Source organism: Fukomys damarensis, unplaced genomic scaffold (assembly GCF_012274545.1).
Source record: "Fukomys damarensis isolate Sample0158 unplaced genomic scaffold, DMR_v1.0_HiC HiC_scaffold_15, whole genome shotgun sequence".
NCBI lineage: Eukaryota > Metazoa > Chordata > Mammalia > Rodentia > Bathyergidae > Fukomys > Fukomys damarensis.
The window spans coordinates 28,411,809-28,425,464 of NW_022900927.1; the positions used below are offsets into that span (position 1 = coordinate 28,411,809).

General features: G+C 42.5%; 1 protein-coding gene across 1 annotated transcript in view; it reads right to left on the reverse strand.

Moving 5' to 3' along the window:
• Ppm1h (protein phosphatase, Mg2+/Mn2+ dependent 1H) overlaps positions 1-13,656 on the reverse strand; it is a gene marked incomplete at its 5' end in the record, with an annotated part of 171,135 nt that overhangs the window by 141,440 nt on the left and 16,039 nt on the right. Inside the window, one exon of the mRNA XM_010644822.2 lies at positions 4,255-4,599. Coding sequence (XP_010643124.1) covers positions 4,255-4,599 — 345 coding nt within the window. The remainder of the gene's footprint in view (positions 1-4,254; positions 4,600-13,656) is intronic.

Genomic DNA, 13,656 nt, shown 5'->3' on the forward strand with positions numbered 1-13,656 from the left:
GAAGACCAACATAAACCCACATACACGACCTGTACTGCCTAGCACTGCCACCTCCTGGCTGTTACGGAACTGCATGCTCATTCTTTCCTGAAAGAACTTCCTGTTCTAACAAAAAACAAAAAACAAACTACAACAAAAAACAAGGACAAAACAAAACTCTAGCTTAAATTTAGGCAGACACCCAACTTTCCAACTTACCATTATTGTGCTATGATTTTTTAAAAAATCAGGATTTATAAACTACAAATAAGCTTTGGTTTCATTCTCTCCTTTTTCATCGCAATATCACTATGCCGTTTTTACCAACAAAGACAATCTGCTTGGTATTTCCAACCATTTACTGAGTAGTAGGAAGATGTATGGCAGGTTTACAAGTTAAAATATTGACATTTCCTCCCTTCCTAATAGCCAAACTTCGCCAAACTTTTAGAACAGTCTCACCACGACAGGGAATGTAGACTCACTCTAAAAAAGAAATAGGACAAGATTGTATCTTCCTGGCTATATCCAGAACTCAAACCCAGTAGGTGACAGAATGAAAGGCTAACCACTGCTGACGTGCTTCTGAGTCCTTGGAACGAAAGGTCTCTGTCATGACCCTAGCAATGAAACTGACTTCCTCTGTGGATCAGAAATACTATCTAACCATTTGTTTTGGAAGGTGGGGAAATAGGGAGATTTGAAACTAGAACTTAAGAAGGGATTTATCTTGTTCATATTGGTTGTCCTGGGCCAAGGAACAACCTAAACCTAACAGATAACAAAACTTAGCTAAGCCAGCCATGGTTACGGAGCATCACAGAAAAGTGGAGAGGAAGTAAGTCAGAAAGTTCCAGAGATTCATGTCCTTTAAGTGGCCATGGCTTGTTTTCCACAGTGGATACAGGAAGAAGTGGCTACAGAGCCTTCTCTCCAGGAGAGAAGATCCAAGAAGACACAGCAAGGGAGTGGTAGGGCAAACCTACCTCTGACAGTATGCGCAGTAAGTATTAAAGGACAGTGCTCAGAGGTCATCTTTCCCACAAGCCCCATGCTGTGCCAGGCAATCCAAGGATCAAAGATGAAATGTTTTCAAAGAGGCTTACATCATTTGATGAAACTGCTACCATCTCCCTTTATTCAAAGCATATTTTTCTCTGTTCTGAGAGTCTGTATTTTGTAAATGGTGCCTACTGTTTCCTCTAAATAGTAACTACTTGATCTGGGTTGGTGTTTCTGAACATCTTTAACAGATGGTCCCATTCGGACTTCTGGTATATCAACATTACACAATCTCCTTCAATGACATTTAGAACACCAAAACAAGTAAGATATGGCATACCTCTATATTCCTATAATGTGTAAAAGGCCCCAGAGAGATCTCACCTTTTACTTCTGTTCTCCGTGATGTTACTTATAAAATGTAAGCTTAATAAATACTAGAGGGAGAGGTGTCAAGAATGATTCCACATTATTGAACTACTGTAAATACAGCAAACCCCCAGAGAAGGGGAACCGCCACCTTTAGGGATATTGTAAGTGACACTGTATCTCAGGAGTGGCAGCTGCAGGGATGGCATCAATGAGACCAGTCATAGGCTTAGGTCCTGGCCATGAGGGACTGAAAGTGAGAGAGGACACAAGAAGCCACAAGGCTGAACGGCTTATATGGCAGTCATAGTTGGTAGTGAATTTTCCTAACATAGGAGATTAGAATGGCACAATCCATGCTTTGCCCAAACACCTCTAGCTTTCCTCCTAGACAGGAGAGCTAAAAAGTGGCTGGCGATTGTGGGAAGCAGCAGTTTAGTAATGGCCTGGAGATTCCAAAGCTGCTGCTCTCTGGAAGCACTGGAGAGGCGCCACCAGATCAGGTCGACAAGATAAGGAAAATTTTCTGCATGCTGGGCAGCCCTCCCCCGAAATCCAAGTCTCACTTCGAGTCAGTGACTCTCAAAAAGCTAATACTAAGAGGAAGAAAAACATACTTCACATGCCCTGCTGCCACACTGTTGCTGCCCTGGAGCCAGCCGCTCATGCGACTGTGAGGCAAAATAAATCTCTCCTCCTTCAAATCCTGTGTCCCGGTATTATCTCCCACAGATGAAAAAGTGACTAAGACGGGCCCATCCCGAAGTATCCTCTTTATGTATGTGCACATATCCCCAAATAATCAGAAACCCGTCTTGCTCTAAGCATTTCAGACAGGATACTCAGCATGTAACATACCACGTTGGAACAGGCGGGTTCCACTTAGCCTGTCCAACTCACCTTGAGTCCCTCCTATTTGTGCATCTATCTTATTTCCAGGCCACACCAGATGCCAGCTTGTTGCTTAACCTACCTGGGTCCTGTCTTCTATGTGGTTCTTCACACAGACAGTTTCCTCAGCTCAGAGCACTCTCCCAGACCCTCCTGTTGTTTTCCTAACCATCACTTCTCTTTACGTCTTTTCCAGATTCTCATTTCACCCTGTATTTCCCCTCTCAAGGCTCTTGCCATTTATATTTTATTTGTTAAATACATTTTTTTCTAAACTTGTTCAATGCTCTACTCCCATTCAATATGCATTTAGTTGGTTTTCTATAAATATTTATTGAGTGAATTAAAAGAGAAGCTTAGGGCCAAGGATTTTATTAAGATCGTTATTTTTCTGAATGATGCTCTGAACTAAAACTTGCTAGCAATCCTGACCTATTCATGGAGAGGGGCAGACTTAAGACCCACGTGGAGACCAGAGTCGATGTGATATTGGCCCCTAGTGGTTGAAACTAAGAATACAACCATCCCTAGTAAAAGACTTCCTGTAGCCCTAGCAATTAAGTTAAGGAAATGAAACTTCCAGAATTTTCTTCATGTTTTCACTTCCATATAAACTGACCTTTTCTTCCGTAAGAGGGAGAGCCCACCCTCAAAGTGCTGCCTCATTTAAATATTCAGCATTATGTGCAGCAATGTTTGGAAACATATCAGCACACAGAGGAAAGCCAGTGTATGAAATTTATACCAAGCCTGCGTAGGAGTTTTAATTCCTTTTTTCCTAAATAGCTTTTCTAGCTTCTGGGTTTTGTTTTTTTGGAATTGCAGAACTGCAGGTTACTGGACACCTGAGACGGAGCTGTATCTCTAGGTGCCTCCTGATCAAAAGGTAAAAACTATGTGCATGACAGGAGAGAAGAGCTGAGGCCACACAAGGGATGAGTTTAAAGAACAAGCAGATACAACTGTAATGTATTAATATCATCTACTTTTCCTCACAAACAAATCCAGTGGCAATGTTCATAGACGTCACTTGCTTTTCTCCTATTAGCGAGGACCTGACCCTGAGCTCCTCCCATGTGCACACTGAGCTGGAGGCTCTGGTGAGATGCTGCAGCTGCTGTGCTTCACCCAGTACTTGTAGTCACTTTGTCATCTCCAGGTTTTAAGGTTACTGCCTCCCCTCTGCCTTTCTCCAGTCCTTATAAACATTCTTAAGTGACTCTTACTCTTTATCTGGAGGCTGGGCGCTGCTCGAGAAAGAAAATCTTTGGGGCCACAGCAATCGCCTCAGTGAAAGGTGAGCAAGTCACAGAGACAAAGCCCAGGGGCCTCCTCCCAGGTGCATCCCTCAGCACAGGACAGCAAGGGCTGCTTTTGAGAGCGGTTGCACCTTCTGCTGGAGCAGAAAGAAATTCGTAAATTCTCCAGAGCATAGGGAAGGGTGCTGAATTCCCACAACAGACACATTCAGATCCCAAAGTGCAAACAAATCCATGTGCCCAGGTAAAACAAAAGATTCTGAAGACTGGCCCCGTGGGTCCTACCTTCCAGCCCCGTCTTCTCAGTGTTGTAAGTCACATTACCGGCTGTCACCAAATAGCTCTTTCTAGATCAGCCTGGTATCAAGACAGTACTTTTGAGCACTTTACCAACACCGTTTCCCCAAGCACCTGGACGGCACACACATGTGCAAAACAGATGGCAACCATTTCAACTAATTCGGACTGTACCTGCTGGCTCCAACAGGAGTTTGATGAAAAGGAAGTGATAGGCATACATTTCATATGCAAGGCCTTCATGCACTAGGCCCTTGCTTTCATCTTAAAAACAAATTTTTTTTTTGGCAGCACTCATGCCAGGAACTCTCATCTCGGTGTCAACTTTTACTGAGAGTAAGTCTTATTATAAAGGTGGAACACACGGGGACTAGAGATGGGACATCCTCCAAAAAGGAAAGGGTTTGGATAAGTGACTGTCTATCTCTGGGCCCCCGGACTGGTCAGCCACACCTACCATCTTCTTGAAGGCGCTTTCCAGGGCCCCGATGACCAGGCCTTCATGCGGGATCTTCTTCTCGGTGAAGAAGCGCGTGGGCGGGGTGCTAGGCGAGCCCGGGGTGCCCACCCCGCCGCGCAGGGAGGCTGCGCGAGTCAGAGTCCGGCTGTTGGCGGGCGTGTTCTCTGGCTCCTCTCCCAGGCAGGTGGGTGGCAGGACGGCCGAGTTCTTCAGGATCTCCACGATGTCCTGCAGCTGCTCTGTGACATGGTGCTGCAGCAGGCGCGATGCCACCACGGCGGCCCCGGACCCCGCATGACCATCAAACAGCGACCAGTAGTGGCAGGAGACACCCTCGGACTCCTGGTGGGAGAGGGAAACAGGAGGCGTGAACACCTGGGGGCTTTGCTGACACTGGGAGGTTTGCAGGGCCCAGCGTTTGCACTCAGTTTTTGTTTTCAGACTGAAAATAGTGGGGATTAGACATTGCAAATGGTCTCTCAGATTCCTTGTTGCTACCATCACCCAAAAGAGGAAGTGGCCCCTGCCTCTCTTCAGAGGGGAGAAGTCCAAAGTATCACGCCCTCGGTTACTGCTTGGGAAGGCAACTCCTACTGTACCTTGATGTGTGGGTTTGTGATGAAATGTGGTACACACACCGGAGCCTGCACAAACCCAGCTTTGACATCTAACTTCTTACCTCTGTTCTGCTTCAACCACAGTCTAGGTTTGGCTTGGAGTCTTTACAGTTGCTAAGCCCTTTTTGTAATAAGTAGACCTGTTCCCCCTTCACCCAGGCCCTTCACTCTTAGATAACGGTCCCATCTTCCTTGGTCTACATCCTGAATTCTTAGAACATGTTTTCCTCTAGTCACAGAGTCTAGTGGAATCCTCACAAGATGTAGTGAGTTCAGATCTGCTTTTTGTATCTCCTCCTCCTCGGCACAGCTGAGGTCACTGGTATCTTTCCCTTCCTGAATCTATGTGCTGCCCGTGTTCCCTCCTTACCATGGGTTCAGTATCTGCCAGTGGATTTCTAGACGACTTCAGGATGAGCACTTTTAGAAACCATGTTTAAGTTACACATGCATAAGATCTTAGCCCTAAGGAAAAACGGGAGCTTAACTATGATATAAGTGACAGAATAGGTACCCAGAAATAAACCTACATGTATATGGCAAACCAGTCTTTGACAGAAGTGCCGAGAGTATCCACTGAGGAGAGCATAGTCTGTTCAATAAATGGGGTTCAGATAGCTGGAATCTATGTGAAGTGTGACTGCAAAATATGGTGAATGTTTAAATTAAAAATAATTATTCCAGTGTAAGGGACATGAATGTTAACTCCTCTCAAAATACTCCCGCTTACTTCATCCGCACTTAGCCCATCACTTCCTGAAGCAGTCCTTTCTTTGTGACTGTCTTTAATTTGCTGTCATGTCTGCCTCAATGTCCTGAGTTAATTCAAACTTTCACCATTCATGATCATTTTGACATTATGGAAGAGTCAGAAGTCACACAGTGCCAAAAGATCCAGTGAATAAGGTGGATGAGGACACACAGTAATGTTTGTATGAGCCTGCCTTCCTATTACTGAATGGCACACAGCAGCAGCATTCACCATATTTCTGATCACACATTGTAAAGACAGCCATTCAGAAAACTGTTAGAACTGCCTCAGAAAGTGGCCTCAGAAAGTGGCAAAATAGATGAGATTAAGTGTGTTCAAAGTGAGGGGATAATATTTTGAGGGGAATTAATGGCAGCATTTTACTGTAATAAATTAAACTTTCTCCTTATAATCTTACCATATATGCAAAAGGCTGAAGTTAGACCCTTATATCATATTCGAAATGAACTCAAAATGGACTGAAGATTTAAAAGACCTGAAACCATAAACCTCCTACAACAGAGAAAAACTTCCCTGACACTGGTCTTGAAATGTTATTTACTATGCCACCAAAAAAAAAAAAAAAAAAAAAGGAGCAGAATAAAAATAAAAACAAGTATCACAATATCAAGCCAAAAAGCTTTTGCCTTCAATAAAATAAAAATTCAACCAAGGGAATGGGGAGAAATCATTTGCAAACCACATGACTGATGAGAGGTGAAGGACTTGAACAGATATTTTTGCAAAGAAAACAATGGCCAACAAAGAATGAAGAGCACTCTGCACTAACACCTTCCAGGAAAAAGTCAGTGAACTGGGAGTCAGAGGACCTTCCCCACTCAGATAAAAGGCAGCCATGAAAACCCACAACCAACATTATACTCCAGCTGGAATGCTGAATGTTTTCCCCCAGGGTGAAAAGCAAAATATGTGCTCCCAGCCCTTCCATTTAAAATTGTACTGGACATCTTAAGTAAAGAGGAGAAAGAAAAAGCTTAAATATTGTAAAGAAAAATAAAATTCTGTTTATTCTGGACTTACGCCATTTGAGCAGGGCATGCCCTGGTGTCATACTATTTGTGTTTTGTGTGTTTCTCATTTTTGAATTTGTGAGCTTTTAATTATTAAATTTGGAAAACTTGAAGCAGTTACTATTTTTTCCTCCTTGATCCTGGGGATTTGACTCTGCACATGGTAGGTTGAATGCTCTACCACTGGACTATACTATAGTCCCTCCATCTTTATTTCTTTTAAACATAATTTCTTTTCCTCTTTCAAAGAATCTAATTACACCTGTGTTACTCCCTGGACATTTTCCCATGCTCACTTAGGGTGCTTTCATTTTCTAAATTCATTTTTAATGTTTCATTTTGGGAAATTTCTATTGCTGTGTATTAAAGTCCATTAATGTCTTCTTAATCTTTTTGTATTTAAAAACGATCAATAGTTCTGAATAAATATTTCTCAAAAGAAGACATGCAAATAAAGAGCTCACAGTATAAGAGAAAACCACTCAACATCCCTAATCATCAGGGAGATGTAATCAAATCATAACGAGATATGGTCTCCCACCTGCCAGGATGGCTACTGTCAAAACAAAAATAGAAACAAAAACAAAAACCACAGATAAATGCTGGTAAGGACATGGAGAAAAGGAAATTCTTGTGCCTTGGTGGCAGGAATATAAACTGGCACAGCCATTACGGAAAACAGTATGGGAGTTCCTCAAAGAATTAAAAATGGAATTACTGTATCCAAAAGTCACAAATCTGGGTATACATCAAAGGAAATAAAACCAGTAGTTCAAAAAGATATTTGCGATTCCATATCCATTGCCGCCCTTACTTACAGCCGACATACATAGATAACCTAAATATTCACTGACAGATAAACGGGCAGAGAAAATGTGGTACCAGTATCTCTGTACCTCTAACTATGTATCTGTATCTCTACATACACACATATAGTGAAATATCATTCAGCCATAAAAGGAGGAAAAATTTTCAGCTGCAATAATGTGAATAAAGTTGGAAGACATTATGGTAAGTGAAAGAAGCTGGCCACAGAAAGAAAAATACTGCATGATCTTGCCTGTACGTGGAACCTGACAAGTCAAAGTCATGGAAGCAGAGAGAATGGTAGCTGGCAGGGGTGTAGATAGGAGAAATGAGTGGTCTTGATCAAAGGGCACGAACTTTCAGTCATCAGGCAAGTTCCGGGGGTCTAATGTACAGAATGGTGACTACAGCTCACAGTGCTACATTGTGAAACACAGTACTTGAAAATCCCTACATATGACTGGTAGCTATGTGAGGTGACAGTGTGTTAAGAAACTTGTGGCAATCATTTCACACTGTGTACATTTACCAAATTACCACCTGGGATGCCCTATACACACAGAATTTTTGTCAATTATATATTCAAAAAACTGAGGGGCAAAAACATATGAAAAAATGTAAGTAGAGGGGAGGAACATAAAATACTAATACACATTTGGGAATCTTTATTTTCAGAGAACTAATAAAGATATAGGTAAGGTGCCTGCTATATCCACTTCTAAGTTTTATGTACTCCACAGTAATGAATACTGCGGCTGTTTTTTTTTTTTTTCTGTTTGTTTCTTTTTGTTTTTTAAACTGAAGCTCTGTAGGCTCCTCTTCGAAGGCACTGGAAGACTCCGTGCAGTGACAGTGACATAGGCATTAGTTTGTGCTCATGGAGATTTTTGCCTTCATTCAAGTTTGCACCAGGAGCTGAGAGACTAGAATCATTGCTTTTTAGGCAACAAGTATTTATAGAATGCTTTACATATGCAGGCATTATAGTGGAAAATGTGGGAAAGTTCTGGCTGACGAAGATCTCAGACCTGGCTCACTCTTCATAGCCCAGCAGAGTAGACACTGGCCAGCACTTGATCACATAGATGGAGTTCACGTGCCTGGCCATTGCTGTGAGGAGCCACAGGACAAGCTACAGAAAAGCACACTGGAAATGACTTCACGAGGGGGTAAGGGCCACTCTCAGGACTACACAGAGTGCATAAGATGATGGGAGGGTACAGAAGGCCAGTAGCAACAGCAGATGCAAAGGTCCTGTGGTGGCAGGCACGTGATGACTAAGAGAGACTAAACCATGGCCGTGTGGCGCAATGGCAGAGTGAAACAGGACGGGGAGGCGGGGGGAAGCTACAGCTGGAGAAAAGAAACAGTGGCCAGACTACTGAGTCCTCCTGAAGGATCTTGGTCTTTAGTCCAAGAGTAACGAAAAGCCATCGACGGAGGTGGGAACAACAAAACTGATTTATGTTTTGGGGAATAAAAGATGGAGAGAAGGAGGAGGGAGTGAAGGGGAAGGAGGATGGAAAAAGAATCGGGATGTGTTATGTCCGTGTAACAACTCCCCACGAGGAATGTGATTAATATGTAATACGACATGTACAAAGAAAAAACAGAAACTGAAAAAAAATCTTACTCCAGCTACACTGTGAGGGTCAGGAGAGGAGAATGAAAGTGAGGATGCCAATTAGGCCACAAACCTTACCCTCCCTCCACTAAATGCAAAAGGTAGAGAGGCACAAACAGTAAGAACTCTAACTTGAAGGGAAATGAAGCAGAAGAAATGATAATTTACAGATTAGGTTTGGTGTCTAATCTCATCTTCCATACCAGTCAGCCAAGCAGGCAGCAGGACAAGGCTAGGAAGGCAGTGAGGTTAGACCCTGGCTGGGTCAGACACCAGCTACCATCTCTTTGCCATGGTTTCTTATATATAAAATGCATATGACAGTTACCATAGGTGAGGAGAGGGCATGGGAGGGTTAAAGAGCAATGTATGTCAAGTGGGCAGCTAAGTAACACAGATGGAGCATGCGTGCATGCACATCTATTCTCCCTTCTTCTTAGTACCCACTCTGTTTGGGGCAGCAATGTGCTCGTAAAAATACCTCCCAGACTCCTTTGCAGCTCTGTGTTGTCACATAATACACTGAGCACAGGGTACCAAGTGAAAGTCTCCTGGATGAACCACCAGGAAAGCTACTGTTTCCATGCTTTAAAAAAAAAGAAAAGAAAGAAAAATCCAGCTTGACTGGCCTGGTTCTTTTCCTTTCATTCTGCCCTTTTTCTCCATATACATGTCACAGAAAAAGGTCCTAGAGGTGAGGTAACCCCCTATAGGCAACCAACAGCCCAAAGTGGCAGGTGGCACAGGCAACTCAGAAGAGTCTGGCCCTGACTGTTTTGCTTAGGATGTTACACAAGTCCTGACAGTTTTACTTACAGGTTTGTCATGCAGGTTTCATGATACTGAGACAAGTCATAGTTGTTAGTTTCTACAAGGACAGCTGGGGACTCGGGGGGCTGGGAGAAAGGATGTGCACTTTATGTAGTATTTTGGGACATGGCACACATAGGAGAAAAAGTAAGTCAGACACAGGCACAGAAAAAATTACAAGTAGTAGAAATGGGTACTGGTCTGCAATAAATTGATACCCTACACTAAGGTTGTTAATTCAGGGAATCTGAGAATGAGGTTGGGGGAGCCATGAATCTATTTTCACAAACCTCTGAAATTCAGCTTTTCTTTCCAGTGGGGAAGAATGGTATGAGCAGTATCTGAACCTGGTTCACAATCAATTTACTGCCATTCTAAATACCTTAAGTTACTATTTATGTTCACTACTACTTGAAATTGTAGCTGTCATTAAAGTTATAACTAGCTCCTGTTATCTGCTGCATTAATAAAGGGATGATGTCATATTATAAGTATGTTTTTGATATGTCATCTCCTTGATATTTCCATATCATATTTTTGTTTCTCCTTCTTTAAAGACATAATCCTGCTGAGTCTCTGGGCTTTGCTGTTCTGCACAGCTCGTGAGGAGCACCATCCTCCAGCTCCATGCAGGGAGGGGCCAGAGGAGGTGGCCCATGCCCCTGGAGTAGCAGCTATTTAACCCTACCCCACCTCTGAGAGAAGGGTGGTTTTTCTCCATCCTGAAAAAGGAAGGGATATCAGCTAGTTAGTGTGACCAGCCAGTGGGCAAATCAATCCTAGCAACCCAAGCTGTGACCCAGACTGCACCTTCTAGTAGGTTGGACAGCCCTATCCTGGGGCACACTGGCCTTCCCAACCAGATGCACCCTCGAAACCGGGGAAAAGGGGCAAAACAAAAGGGTTTCTTGCTCATTACATATAATGCCCCAAAGGGCTCAAGGCCACCTAACTAAAATCCAAGCACACATACACAGCCTTTCTGCCACCAATTTAAATTAAGATTCAGCCAGTATCCTTAAGGCCACTGCCACAGGAGCAAGTGAGAGATGAAGGCGGAGTGCTATCAGGCCCAGGCCCAGATTCTGTTATACGACACTTTATCATACTTCTGGAGTCATGGTTCAGACCAAAGAACAGCAAATCCTGTGAAATGAGGCCTGCAATGGAGTCGGTCTTACGTTTTCTGAAAAAGCCCATTTCAAGTTTTCCAGACAATGTAACAAACCATTTCTTTTAGCAAAGGAAAGCATTCCATAGCTACTGCAACAATCCTCCATTGATAAAATGAGGGAATTGTAAGCAGTCAAGATGAAACCCGAATGGACTTTTGACGCAGGGAACCCTCTCTAAAACAATGCTATAAACTCTAGTACAGCCTAGTTTTTGTTTGTTTTTTAGTGCAGCTAATAATTCTTGCAGCTAAAATCTGTAAGATACAATTTTTTCACAAAGAAAGTCTGTTTTTATTAAGGATGGAGTCGTCTAGCAGTGGTCGATGCTGTGGCCAATCCCAGACCAGTTGGGAAATGAGCCTCAGGAAGGTTGAAGCAAAGCAGCTATGACAGTCTGGAGTCCCCCTGACTCTTATTTCAACCATAGAAACCGTTTTATTAGGTATACAAAGTTTGAAAAAGCTTTTGGTCAAAGAAAGGACTCAAATGTTTAAAAAAAAAATTGTGAAAGGCTCTGAACTAGACAAAACTAAAGTTCACCAAGAGACTTCCAGAGTCAGTGAACTCTTGGCCAGGGGAATATTTGGGGAAATATGCTACATACTTAAGATTCCAGCTCAGCTGTTTGAGAGTAAAGACCCTAAAGTCAGAGAAAGATACAGTTAGGATCTATGGGAATCACTTCATTGCGTCACAAATTTTATATGGCAGGCAACATTCTAAACAATTTACAAATATTGACTAATTTCTTCCTTCGCACGGGGCAGTTATCCTCCCCACCTTACGAAGGAGGATAATGAGGGACACAGCGTGACTGCATTAAGTCACCACCTTGTGAATGAAGGTTACAGGAAGCGGGGGAACAGGCTGTACTCTTGAGGTCCTCCCTTTTCGCTCTGCCAAAGTCTGCTCCTCTTAACCACGGTGCGACTTCTGTTATTTCTGTCCTTTTTTCCTAAGTCACTTCCCCTATAGGAAGTCTCAGTTCACATGACAATTAGAGAGCATGTACTGTGTTTAACACGCTCCTGCTGGTTCGTACCACACGTATAACTGTCCCATCAGGCACTCGTATCACTGGTGGTACAATCGAATCTTTTATTGTTTTTTTACTATTAAAATTAATAAAAAGCTACCTGATGGGATGGTCATGCGTTTACTATTGGTGGTTCAAACTGCCCAGCAGTGGGATGTACAAATTATGGCCCTATGGTGAATGTGTTAAACTCTCTCCCACCACCATAAAATAGGTGTCATTATCCATGTTTACCAATGGTGAAACCGGGACAAAGACCATTTAAGAAATATTGTCAATATGCGGCAAGGGTAGGACTCAAACCCAGTTCTTCAGGGTCCAAGATAATGGATCTTTCTAAGTCCCCAGTATAATATAACTGTGTGTAACCTGCCTGGCTTCTATTGGTCTGTAGCCTTTAGTACTTCAATATGGCTTGAATTACTGTGAATTGTTGTTAGTACTAGTTGTGTACATGTCCTTGGCTGTCACTGATTGCTAAAACTTACCTGTGGTGGTCCTGCCATACTCTCCTGATAGTGTATGAAAATGTGGCTGCGTACCACCACAGAGGCAAAGTTCTACACCTAAAAAGTCAGACCTTCCAAATTTGGAGCAATGTGCTTTTATTCTGAGATTTACAATAATACTATCATGACAAATGTGTATCTTGTTTTTGATCCAGATAAACAGGAGTTAAGAGTATACTTCAGTTTAAGAAAAACAGAATCAAGGGACTAGAGGTTTGGCTCAGTGGTAGAGCCCCTGCCTAGCATGCTCGAGGCTCTGGGTTGATCCCCAACACCAAAAAAACCAACCAACCAACCAAACAAACAAACAAAACAACAAAAAGACAAAAAACTCAGTCAAGCCCTTCCTGACTTAAACAGTTAAAAATTTCAGATGGCTCACAAAAATTTTACATACATTTAAATAAAATAAATATAATAAATTTTAAAAATAAGTAATTTCACATTGACACTTTAAATTATTTTATTTACCAACAAAATGAGTCTTACATGCAACTCATAACATCCACCCCCCATCTCTTTTCAGCAATACATAAAGGACGATTCCAGATGGTGACAGGTGGGAATTTTAAAGTTCATATTTTGTCTCTTAGACTTTCTCTAAAGTAGACCCAATGTTAAGTTTTCTTCTCTCAAAAATTTAGAAACTACTTTTTAATAACATTGCTTATTTTCTTTTCCCCATTTCTCAATCATCTCTAATGCTGGAACTCATTAAATTCTGACAAGGAAGGGGGTCTTTCAACAAATGTAAGACTGTTCCAAACAAAAAATTATCCATGGAACACGGAGCTGAAGTAATTTCATATGCTAACAAGAAGATGGTACCCACTCAGCTTCAGTGTAATTACAGCACAACCAAGTAAAGTTGTAAAATCACCAGCCCACATGTTAGTGTTATTGCAACAAGGGCCTCATCACGTGCACCTTCATTCTGCAAGAAGCCAGCAGGGCTACTGAACAGGCAATGAAGTCCCATCCCCTCCTATGGGGTGTCTGCAAAGCAGACATATAACTTCAAGTACATTCTGTGAAGCAC